This window comes from Myotis lucifugus, unplaced genomic scaffold (assembly GCF_000147115.1).
Source record: "Myotis lucifugus unplaced genomic scaffold, Myoluc2.0 scaffold_1417, whole genome shotgun sequence".
Lineage (NCBI taxonomy): Eukaryota > Metazoa > Chordata > Mammalia > Chiroptera > Vespertilionidae > Myotis > Myotis lucifugus.
In genome coordinates, this window is record NW_005872465.1 from 1 (window position 1) to 12705 (window position 12705).

At 57.9% G+C, this 12705-nt stretch overlaps 1 protein-coding gene across 1 annotated transcript in view; it reads left to right on the forward strand.

Annotated features, from left to right (window-relative positions):
- The first annotated feature begins 4406 nt into the window (after positions 1-4406).
- Positions 4407-12705, forward strand: part of LOC102428778 (endoplasmic reticulum-Golgi intermediate compartment protein 1-like) — a 52295-nt gene continuing 43996 nt past the window's right edge. Inside the window, 2 exon segments of the mRNA XM_023748462.1 lie at positions 4407-4455; positions 4458-4512. Of these exon segments, the coding sequence (XP_023604230.1) occupies positions 4422-4455; positions 4458-4512 (89 nt within the window). The 5' untranslated portion in view covers positions 4407-4421.

Sequence of the window (12705 nt, forward strand, 5' to 3'; positions counted from 1 at the left end):
GGTGGGAGTCACTCATTGACACCTCGGGGGTGTCAGGCACAGGGCTACACCGTGTGGGGCTCATCCTCAGATCTCACAACAGGACCGTGGAACGGGGCTCACTCCCGTTCATAGAGGGGGAAGCGAGGGGGGCGTTTCTCCTAGGGTTGGCGTGTGTTCAGGTTCCGGGCTGATTAGAATCAGTAGCTGTGGGAGCCGGGAGGGCCTCGAGGTGGATGGAGCCAGCTCCTTCCCCTTGGAGCTGGGGACCCACCGCTCCGAGCTGAGGCCCTGCCCACGTTCCCCTGGCCAGCCAGGCGGCAGCCGACTTCTCCCCACTCGTTTCAGTTGGCTGAGTGGGAAACTGGGTCACCGTTGAAGCCTGGTGGTTTGTCAGAGCTGAGTTCACCCTGAGTCAAGGAGGTATGAGAAGGTTCACCCACCCGCCTCCTCCCTGCCCCACCCCACCCCACCCCACCCTGGATCAGGTCCCTGGAAGTGGGGCCACCCGGCGCGTCACCCACTTGGACCTCCGCCTGCCTCGCACTCACCGGAGGATGACGAGTCAGACGCCCCGGCCTCACCTTCCCCAGGGCTGCCTTTGTGTGCGGCCGGGCGGGCAGACCTGGGACCCACGGCCTCTGGAGCCTGGCGGTTCCGCCCCCTTGCTGTGTGTGCTTGGGCAGCTCGCTGCACCTCTCTGAGCCTGCTTCCCCGGATGGCCGCACGGCGTGAAGGAGAGAGCCTCCTCCAGCTCCTGGCGCCTCGTCGGTTAGTCCAGTGTCATGGCCTCTGCACTTCCTTGTCCCCGCGCATGCAACTTCCTGACAGACTTGATCAAAAGCAGAGGTTGTACACTGGTAGCATGGGGACTGGATTCTGCCCAGTCACAGATGTGATCATCTGGTCCTCACAGTTATTTTTTATTTTTATTTTTTAAAATATATTTTATTGATTTTTTTTACTGAGAGGAAGGGAGAGGAATAGAGAGTTAGAAACATCAATGAGAGAGAAACATCGATCAGCTGCCTCTTGCACGCCCTGCACTGGGGAGTGAACCCAGGAACTCCTGGTTCAACCACCGAGCCACACTAGCTAAACACATTTTTTAAAAATTTATATTTTTATTCATTTCAGAGAGGAAAGGAAAGGGAGAGAAAGAGAGAAACATCAATGATGAGAGAGAACCATTGATCGGCTGCCTCCTGCACGCCCCACATTGGGGATGGAGCCTGCAACACGGCCATGTGCACTGACTGGGAATCGAACCGTGACCTTCTGGTTCATAGGTTGACGCTCAGCCACTGAGCCACGCCGGCCGGGCAGGAGGTCTCTCTCTGGAAGGAGCCGTGGCCTTTGGGAGACAGGAGAGACCGGGGTGAAAGCGAGTTCGGTGTCCCACCAGGCTGCCACTCCTGGCTCTGCTCGGTCACTGCTGGGTGCCCTGGGCCTAGGACGGTGCCGGCACACGGGAAAACGGTCGGATAGCGGCCAGCAGAGTGTCCCGGGGTTTGAGTTGCAGCTCTGCCCCCACAGGCCCCTGATTCGCCGGCACCTTGTCACGTCATTAGCGGGGCTGGTGAGGTGCCTTCTTCCCAGGGGACAGTGAGATCCAGTGAAGTAGTGCAGGTCAGCGGTCAGCGCGGCACTGCCAGGGATAGTGGCCGCTCCAGGTGGCTGTGACTGTCGCTGAGTTTTCACAGGTCTCTCTGTGTTTGACCCCTGATGCAGACTCCCACAGGGGACCCTGGCCCAGCAGGTGACAGCTGTCATTTTGCATCTACCTGAGCCGGCTGGTGGTACCAGCCTCGGGGAGAGAGGGCAGGCAGGATTGGCCGAGGGAGAGGGCCCCTGGGGGAGCCACGCCTGTTTGTCGAAGGAGCGCCCGTGTACTTACGCGTGTGTACGTGTGAGTGTGGACGCGTGTGGAACTGTGTGTTGGTGCCGTTGCTGAAGGCCCCCGGGGTGGCTGTCGGTGCCCCAGCCGTGCCACCCTGTGGGGCTCCCTAGTGCGGGGACGTGGGATGTGGACCTGGTGTCCGCCCCGTCACCGGCTGAGCCGGTTTGCCGTGTGTGGCTCTCGCCCGGGAAGGTATTGCACAGGAGATGCAACGTGTAGGAATGTGCCCTCCACCCAGCACCCGGGACTCGTGAGCTGCTCCCGCTCTGCTCCTGCCCCTCGGCTGTCTCCAGAACACACACCCCGCGTTGCCCTTGCTCGATCTTTGCGAAAAGCTCACTTTGGCTAGAAGGGGGAGCGTGGAGCGGTGGGAGCCTCCTGCGGGGCCGAGTGGGGGGCGGGGGTGGTGCCTGCATAGGGCACATACCAGTTCCTTCTCTCGTCAGGGCCAGGGGAGAGGCTCAGTTCGCACTCAACGAGACCAGAATCCTTGTGTTTATTCAGAAGCAAGTCCCAGGCACAGGATTGTGTGTCCGGGAAGCTTGGGGTGGGATGGAGAGGCCTTGGCCGGATCAAAGCTGTCATGTGGCCACTATCATGTGGCCGCGATTATGGTCCAGGCCAGCAACCCTACTGTGCGCCCAGCAGATCCAAGTTCACAACCCCGCAGGGCACTGGGGTGGGGGAGGAGCGCCCTGTTGTCCAAAGAAAGAGCAGCATTGGGCGCTTGTGAGGCTCCTGCCTGCCAGGCATTTGGGGCCAAAGTCCTGGCTTCCCTGCCCTGGAGGGAACACCTGCAGGAGAGCACGTCCCTCGTCCTGTCCCTCCTGCTGCTGAGGCCCTCGGGACCGATAACATCAGGGCAAGTTCTGCCCGAAGCCCACAGGGCCTGGGGCTGCGGAACTCGCTCTGAGGACGTGACTCCTGAGGCTTGTGGTCCATCTTCCTTCACTTAGTCCAGGCTCCTCACCTGGCTGCCTGGGACCCCCCTTGGGCCTGGGTGGGCACTGGGCGGCCTTACCAGGAGGTCAGCTCCCTGCATGTCTCCTCGGTGTCCCCACCCCCCATCCATCCTCAGGCCTTGGGTCCAGGCAGGGCCGTTCCTGTAAATACCAGCTCCCTGACATATGCATTTTTCCTCTATGATTTTTCCTGTTTTGATGAAACACTGCTCTTGGCTGTGAAGGTTCCCAAGAGGGGCTCGAGGCCCTGGCCCGGCCAGCCGGTCATTCAGGAACTCTGCTCCCAGGCCCAGCCCCACACCCTGCCGAATTCCACCGGCCGAAACCTTCCTGCCCCGCTGAATGGGGCTCGTCCCTCCCCCACCCTCAGTTCCCAGGGGTCCCAAGCTCACCTCCTTATCGCTTTTCCTGAGAAAGGCTGCATTCCAGCCCAAAGCGAGACTGGCCCCCCTCCTTTCTGTTTTCTTCCAGGCTGGGGATGGGAGAGTGCTCATGTTCATGGCCACGCCTGCCTGGGTCTGAGCCCACCGCATGGCCCCTTTTACGGGCTGCCTGTGGGGCAAGGACGGGGGTTAAGTACATTAGCCCGTCCATTTGTTCGTTTGTCCATTCCTTCAGCAAATGCTCTGAGCACCTACTGTGTGCATTATTCTAGGCACTGGGCAGAAGAAGAGGGGGAGTTAACAAGTGTCACCGTGTAACAGTGCTGTCACCTTCCCTGTGAAGTGTAGCTGCTCCCACCGGCTCCACTTTTCAAGGCAGAACGGAAGCTCCTGGAGCCCATGCAGGTGCCGGGACTGCGGGTCACCGCTCTGCCACCTCTGTGGGGGTCACTTTGAAAGGCCCCTGGAGCCCTCTGCAGTCCTGACACCTCCTCGACCGAGTTGAGCTAGAGTCCAGCTCTTGCTTTCTGCCCGGCCAGGCGTCCTTGGGCAGCAGACAGCCTGCCCAGCGTACACGGAGGCCACAGCCCGGCCAGAGGTGCTGGCCCGGGACCGGGAGGCCAGGTGTCGGCAACTCCACACTCCAGAGTCAGTTCTTGGGGCTCCGTTAGCGCCCGGGTTTTCCCTGCTGCGTTTCTGGCCTGTAAGCTCTGCTCTGCCCGAGGCCCTTCTGTTGAAAGTGTTTGTCCTGAGGAATTCCAAGTTTTATTTATTTTAAAAAATACATTTTTATTGATTTCAGAGAGGAAGGGAGAGGGAGAGAGAGAAACATCAATGATGGGAGAGAACCATTATCGGCTGCCTCCTGCACGCCCCCCACAGGGGATGGAGCCTGCACCCCGGGCATGTGCCCTGACCAGGAATCGAACTGTGACCTCCTGGTTCATAGGTTGACGCTCAGCCACTGAGCTGCATTGGATGGGCAGGAACTCCCAGTTTGTGATCTCACTGACCTGTTTACCCAGCCCACCATCCTGCGGGTTTGCTCCTCATTCATTCTTTCAACAAGCAGCATGTATTCAGTGCCAGGCCCCTGCCAGGGACGGGAGGGGCAGGTGAACCAGGTGTGTGTGCTCCTGTCCCCAGGGAGCTCACAGCTTATGAGGCAGTGAGAGGGCGGGAGAGGCTCGAGACCCGATGGGAATAGCCAACCCCGAGGTGGCGTCATCAGGGCACCTGCCTTCTCCCGTCTGTTAACTCATGTGATCCTCACGGCTGCACCTCGGAGGTGGGTAGGATCTGTTACTATGAAAGTTTGGTACATTGGGAAGCGGAGGCACAGAGAGGTTAACTGACTTGCCCAGGGTCACCAGCTAGTGGCCGAGCATCTGGTTCCCCAGCCTGTGCCCTTCACCCCAGCAGGGTGCTGCCCGGCTGTGAGCCTGCTAGACAGAGAAGTGGGAACAGCGCATGTCAGTCTGAGAACTGCGAAGGAAGCGGACGCTCCCAGGTGTGCGTGTGGCAGAATCGAGGCCAGCGGGCCCCTGGGCGGAGCAGCCCTGGGCTGGTGCTGAGCACAGGCCCCGGGGTCTGGCGGGGAGAGGGCCCGGGGCTCAGGGCCTCCGGGGTGGGGAGCTGCAGCGCGGGGCGTGTGAGTGATCTCGCTCTGGGAGGAAGGGAGCCGTCCAGGGCGTTGCCGCGCCGTGTTTCTTGTGAGCACAAAAACATCTTCCAAAGCCAGGCCCCGGTTCCACGGGGCTTGGAGTTCTGCCTGAGGCCGGGCCGGTGCTGGGGGAAGAGGAAGGGCCTGGCTAGGGCGGATGCAGGCTAGGCCGGCCTCGGCCTGAGCCCGGCTGTCACTGGCCGCCAGGGTCACTCTGGGTGAACTGGGTCCTCCCTCCTGGACGCTCAGCTTGGAGAACAATGCGGAGCCCTTGCCCCTGCCTGCAGGGCCCTGCGGGTCCGTCCTCCCCATCTGGGCTGACCTCATCCCGGGTCCCCTCCCTCCCTGCCTCCCTGGGCTCTGGCCGCTCAGCCAGGGCTTCGCCCTCCGCAGGTCGGCCTCACTCTGAGCCATTGCTGAGCACTGGCTGTTCCCTCCACTTGGAATGCCCTTCCCTTCCTTGGGGTCTCTCCTGGGAGGGGCCTGCCCTGACCGCTCTGCCTGAAGTGTCCCCGGCACGCCCTGTCAGAGCACCCTGTGTGCTCCCCGCGGCCCTTAGCACATTTCAGAGCAGTCACATCTCCGTTCTTGTTGGTTAAAGCATTTATTACCTGTCCCCTCCGTGAGGACATAAATCCCTCCACTCATGGGCCTCACCCCTCTGCTCCACTCCTGTTTCCCCGGCACTGTCCATGGTGCCTGGCACGGGGCGGGGGGGGGGGGGGGGCACTGAATATCGTTGGCAGACAAGGAAGGATGTAGTATGGTCACAGGCCGGGGGAGCAGCAGCTAGAGGCGGAGCGGGACCCTGGATGGGACCCGAGGCCAGAAAAGGATGTTCGCGAAGGGCTGGTGACACCCTAGTGAAGCTGTGGCTACCGATCGTGTTGCACCCCAGGCCCACGTCTTCGCTTTCAGAGCCTTTCCAAAAAGTGATTCTGTCAGATGGGAACCCTGGGGAAGCTGGGTGAGGGGGTGGGGCTGTCTGTCCTTTTTCGTTCTCTCCTGTAAGACTCATGACACCGCCGCGGAGGGTGACGTGAGAGGAAGGGGACAGATAAAGGGCAGAGGAGAAAGCGGCGAGTGGAGACTTTGTTATGACATCGAGGCCACATGAAGGAGCATGTGTTTGGACAAAGGCTGCTGATGGTGACGGGAGGCACCTTGCAGCTATAAAATCCTGTTTCTGTGAAGAATTTTCAGCAGCCGGTGGGCTGGCTGGCCTGACGCGGCTCTTTCTTCGGAGACGTGGTCCTCGCCTCCTGAGCTCTGCCCCTGGGAGGGTCCCTCTGTGGCGCCCACCGATGCCGGGCTGTGCAGAGCTGTCCAGGCGTCCCCAGCCCAGCACCCTCAGCAGCGTTTACAAATGTCCACCCTCTCCCTCCCCCCCGCCCGGCCATGGTCACACTCCTGGCCATATTTACCTCTGCCCACACTGTTCTAAGCTCTCTATTTCATTTACATGGGCCCGCTTTTAAAAACTTGAATAGATGAGTTTAAAGTGGCGAACGTGTTACCTCATCCCTCCCTAGAAATGGAAAACCAGTGTCACCTGCCAGGAATTCAAGGTGTCCTTGAACTTCAGAGCACTGAGCAGCGAGTTCTAGCTCCGGGCTATTGGCAGTAGACGGTGCTGAGCCTGAAGCCTGCTCTTCCCTTTATTAAAAAGTGAGATCGTTAGGTGATAAACCACCTCCTAGTACCTCAGGCGACTTTGTCCTCCGCTCATTCACGGGAAGTGGAGCGGGCGGATCTCCCTCCCTGTCTGCCATCTGCCGTTCCACCTAAACCAGCGGTTCTCAACCTGTGGGTCGCGACCCCTTTGGGGGGGTCGAACAACTCTTTCACAGGGGTCGCCTAAGACCACCGGAAAACACATATATGATTACATATTGTTTTTGTGATTAATCACTATGCTTTAATTATGTTCAATTTGTAACAGTGAAATTGGGGGTCACCACAACATGAGGAACTGTATTAAAGGGTCGCGGCGTTAGGAAGGTTGAGAACCACTGCTCTAAAGGGTGAAGGCATGAACCATAGTATCCGGCCCGGTTTCTGAGCACCTAACGGGGTCGAGCACAGTGCTGAGCGCTGTCTTGTTTAATCCCGACCACGTCGGCACACGAGGCGATAGTCCCAGCGGGCGTCACCTAGCCCGGCCCACACAGCATCGAGGGCGAAGCCAGGGTTCCCACCGGTTGCCATGTCCTTTGTGCATCTGCACTTGCACCTCGCTCACCACCGCCCGCAGAGGAGGTTCCGATAGATACACGAGTGACAGAATCAACATCCAGTTGGCATGGAAAGAAATTCAAAAACAGTCCCTTTACTATTCCCCTAAGCCAGTGCAAGGGGTTCCCAAACCTGGCCCAGGATTTGTTTTTCTTAACATTTTAATTAATATTTAAATTGAGGCATAATTGACCATAAGGTGCTGTCCTCTTGTGTGCAGCTGGATGGTTCTTCACATACATACACACCCACGTGGCCATCCCCCCACCCCCCAGTCCAGACATGAATTTCCAGTCCCCTGGAAAGCTCCCTGGGCCCCATCCCAGTCAGTACCCCCACCAAGAGGGAGCCCTTCTGACGGCTCTCACCACTGATTAGTTTTGCCAGCCCTTCCGGGTCACACGAATGGAGCCCTACAGTACGTGTGTCGGAATTCTTTCATTCAGTGTGACGCCTGTGGGGTTCGCTCATGTTGCTGCATGGGTCAGTAATTCATTCTTTTTCGTTCCGTAGCATCCGATTTCTTTTGGGTGCTTGTGAGCTTTTTAAGGATTTTCTCGTAGAGTATTATAGACACATCAAACAGCACAGAGAATAAGCAACACCCAGTTAAAAAGCAAACCGTCAGCCCCATATTCCTCTTCTGCTTTTATAGTTCCGTCTCCGATGCATACCCCTCCCACCCCAGTATAACTGGTCTCCCCGCTGTGGAGCTGATACTTCCTGTGCATGTTAGTAAAGTTTCACTACTTATGTATGAATTCTTTTTAAAAAAAAATTTTTTTTATTGATTTCAGAGAGGAAGAGAGATACAGAAACATCAATGATGAGAGAGAATCATTGATCGGCTGCCTCCTGCACACCCCCTACTGGGGACCAAGCCTGCAACCTGGGCACGTGCCCTTGACCAGAATCGAACCTGGGACCCTTGAGTCCACAGGCCGATGCTCTATCCACTGAGCCAAACCAGCTAGGGCTGTATGAATTCTTAATGGATCCTTGCTTGGAGTGAGTGTGTGTGTGTGTGTGTGTGTGTGTGTGTGTGTGTGTGCCCTCGCGCGCCATTGCTGAACCCAGATAAAAAATAGTTTTTTGAAATGTTCCAAGTCTTTCTGGAATTCAGAACCTCAGCTCTGTGCTATTGAGGTCAAGAGAGTTGGAACCGAGTCCAGCAGGAAAGGCCAGGCGGTGAGTGGGGGTGAAGGCCGGGGGGTGGGGGTGAGGGACAGAAGGTGATCAGAGGAGATGACGCTGGCCTGTGTGAAGCAGCTGGAACTCGGGGTCCCTGAGGCCCCTGCCTTCATCTTGGCCTTATGGGGAGCTCCGTGTGCCCCTCATTCTGACCCAATTTCTTGGCTCCACGGGTGCCACCTCTGCCAAGCCAGCCCTAGAGGGGGGGAGGACAGACTCGTGATCCCCTGTACCATGCACCCTGCAGCCTCGTAGTAACAGGCCAGATGGTGAGGGCTCACTTACGGGGCCAGGCGCTGTGCTCAACGAACACTTCCCATGTGGTAACACCTGGACCCCATCAGAGCAGCCCAGCGAGGTGAGCACTGGTTGACAGGCTGGGAAACTGAGGCACGGGGCAGTGAAGTAAGTTCCCGAAGGCCACAGCTAGCAAGTGGCGGAGCTGGGACTCACACCCAGAAGGGCCAGCTCCGGGCCCCTGTGACCCGTACACTCGCCAGCCTCCATCGTAACAGAGGGCAGGAGGCCGTGCCTTCGCCTCCTGCCGCCTGTCTCCTGCGATGGCCACACATTTGTCACAGTTTTCTTGATTCCAGCTCCAGGCAGGCAGGCGCTGCCTTTGTCCGGCTTCCGTTGTGTCTCGAGGGCCCAGCCCAGCGTCCAGAACAGAGTAGATCAGTGATGGCGAACCTATGACACGCGTGTCAGAGGTGACACGCGAACTCATTTTCTTGGTTGATTTTTCTTTGTTAAATGGCATTTAAATATATAAAATAAATATCAAAAATATAAATCTTTGTTTTACTATGGTTGCAAATATCAAAAAATTTCTATATGTGACACGGCACCAGAGTTAAGTTAGGGTTTTTCAAAATGCTGACACGCCGAGCTCAAAAGGTTCGCCATCACTGGAGTAGATGCTAGTTATATTGGTGGAATCTGTGCCAAATGAATGAATGAATGAATGAATGGGCAACAATGCGGATGCAGAGCTGTGGGAAGCGGTCAGGGAGGAGGCCCCCCAGTGGCGTCTCTGCAGACCCTAGGCTTGGCTTTGGGGGATGGGGAATCTGAGAGCCAAGGATGGGAGGCCCAGCTCCAGGGCTCCCTGGCAGTGACCTTGAACTTCCTCCTCCGGAAAGCGGGGACCATGATAGTCCCTCCCTCCCAGGGTCACTGGTACCACATGGTTAGGATGTGACACCTCCCAGACCTTTCTGGGCACAGGTGGGCCTCCCGGTGGGTGGACCCCTTATATTTCCCCTGTGTCCCTGCCTCTCACCTTGGAGGCCACAGGAACAGTGCTGACTGGCCTTGGCCACTGCCTCCGCCTTTCAGCTCTGCTGTCATTTGACACCAAGAAGAAGGCGGGCCAGGCCTTGGCCGGCTGCAGAGGTATCACAGTCCACCTTTGGTTGTCGGTTGTCGGTGGGTCCTGGCTGACCTCTGCTCTGTCCTGGCTGGGCAGGATGGCACTTGCCTGTCCCTGCGCTCACTCTGCTTTGAAGCCACCCTCCTCTCTGGCAGCAGCCACAGGCTCCCACCCCCCCCTCACAGACCCCGCTGTTCCCTGCATCCTACCCTCAGAAGGGCTGGTGGCGGGCCCTCCCCTCACAGCCTGGAACTGACCTTCCAGGATTGCCCCCTGGGTGCCGGGGGCTCTCTCTGAGTCCCAGCTAGTGATCGCATTCATTTCTCAAAATCATGCTGGGAGGGACGTGTCATTCCCCCCAGCCCCATTTTACAGATGAGTAAACTGAGGCTCCAGAGAGGGCTAGCCAGTTGCCTAAGCATGGTCAGGATTTAACCCCCAGCCCGTGTGAGCCCAGAGCCTGGCATGTCTCCACTTCCCTTGTGCTGCTTTGTAGTGAGAAGGCAGAGCCTTTAAATGTAACGACAGCCACAGTGCTGGTGAGAGAGACTTCAAACCACACCAGCCAGCAGGCCTGGAAGAACCGGACAAGAGGGGCCCGCAGAAATCCAGCCAGGGAAGCCCCCCCCCCGAGTCTGCAGAGCCACACCCCCTGCCGCCTGCTTGCTCCGTGCTGAGAGCTGTAATCAGTGCCTTCCATGCGCTTCCACATGGAATCCTCACTCCTCGGAGGCAGGCCGTCTCTTTCTCCCGCTTTACAAATGAAAGACACCGGAGGTTTGGAGGAAAAATCCGTCCACAGGCAGGCAGCGCGTGTGTGGGGGGGCAGAGCCCCGCCCAGTCCACATCTGGGGGATCGGGACACCAGGTGCGCTGCGGTCCGGCCGGAGGCTGGAGTATTACTCGGTGCTAAAAGGCAATGGATGACCTCCAAGCCCTGAACAGGCCTGGAGGAAATTTAAACGCATCTTACTGAGTGAAAGAAGCCAGTCCGAAAGGGCCACATACCATATGGTTTCTAGTGTATGACATTCTGGAAAAGGCAACCGTGGAGACAGTGAGAGTGGTGGCTCGCGTGAGGGCTGGGCAGATGCGTGGGCAGCGCACAGAGATATTCAGGGCAGTGAAACGACTCTGTGTGGTTCTGTAAGGGCGGACGCCTGTCATTACACATCTGTCCAAACCCGGAGAATGTGAGACTCCAAGAGCCAGCCCTGATGTCAACTGTGGACTCTGGGTGACAGTGATGTCAGCCTAGGGTCACCCACTGGAACAGACGCCCCACCCTGGTGGGGGAGGCTAGGCATGTGAGGAGAATCTGAGCACCTTCCACTTAACTTTGCTGTGAATCTAAACCGCACCAATCAAAACCCTATTTTTATAAAAACCAGACGGTACACAATGTACGTGGTGCTGGAGCCCCCCCTGGCCTGACCCCCTGGCCTGTGCTCTTCCCACAACCCCAGCAGTGATGCGAAGGGGGTGTGGCTCTGCAGACTCGGGGGGGCTTCCCTGGCTGGATTTCTGCGGGCCCCTCTTGTCCGGTTCTTCCAGGCCTGCTGGCTGGTGTGGTTTGAAGTCCCATCCATCCAGGAGTGTGCTCAGTGGGGGGAGTCGGGGCGGCAGTGGCTGCAATGAGGTGACCAGGGGAGGCCGAGGGGATGGCTGGCCGGCACGCCGGGGGCTCTGCCAGGGGGTGGACCGATCCTCCCACTTGGGGAGCAGGAAGGAGGAGGTGAGGGAGGCAATAGCCACATTCCTTGGTCCCCACCCCCCGGGACAGCGTGTGCTCAGGCCGGCCCGGCCGCTGCCAGGTCATTGCAAAACTCAGGCTCCGTTGAATCTATGTGCTTTGGAAAAATACATTTTGCTCAGGAGCCAAGAAAAACTGAAGACTCTGCAGCCAGCGCACTGAAGTCGAGAGCCAGGCGTGACTCACGGAGTGGGAGGGCGGAGGGCGGGCTCAGGGCCCGCTGGTGCCAGGCCCCTCGGCGGGCTCAGGGCCCTCCCCGGCACAGTGGTGCGCCCTGGGCAGCGCCCCCGGAGGGCTCACCAGGGCTCAGACCCCTCGCTCCTTAGAAAAGGTGCTGGCCCTGAGGAGCTGTGGGTAAATGCACTGCTGTGTAGACCCGTGTCTCCGTGACCTGCACGCCGTCTTGGGGCTGGCTCTCTCAGCTCCCAGAGCCCCATTTCAGGGCCCCTGGTGCCATGGGAAGAGCCAGCTGGCCCTCAGGCAGTTTTCTCTTTTGACGCTGGGAAATGTGGTGTAGCTTCCTGGACCTCGATGTTTCTGCCGTAAAAATGGGCCTGGACTAAAGCAGCCTTGAGACACCCGGGAAGCGTGTCACCAGGGCCCCCGGTCCCACGTCCTCGGCAGGCATTGCTGCTCCGTCCCCGCGCGCGCGCACACCCAGCCCAGGGGCAGCCTTACGGGCGGAATCTGGGCCCCAGAAGTGTTTTCTTTGATTTGCATATTGTTTTATTTAAACAAAAACTAGTTGCTATGATTTTTAAGTTGGTGATTTCACATAAGACCCCAGATTTCTGGTTTTCACTGATCTGGCCACCTTAGGGCTCCTTGTCCCAGCCGTGGGCCACGCTGGGGGGCTTCCCACCCCCATTAGATGGGCTCTGGACTCTCCAAATTGGCTGTCATTTCTGGTACCTGCCTAGGCCCACAGGCATTTCCACCCGGGGGGTTGGGGGGGGTGTTCTTTCGGAGACAGGTAGTGCCTGGCTGTCTCTCATTGGGTGAGAGCAGCAGGTGATCAATGCCCAGGTCCACTCATTTATTTGGGATGCCCGATGTTTTCTGGAATCTTTGAATAATGACTCCCTGGTGAATTGGTTTTATATTTTCATTTTTCTGTGTGGGTGTTTCTTCTTTTTTTTATATATATATATTTTTATTGATTTCAGAGAGGAAGGGAGAGAGAGATAGAAACATCAATGATGAGAGAGAATCATTGATTGGCTGCCTCCTGCACGCCCCCTACGGGGGATCGAGTCCGCAACCCCAG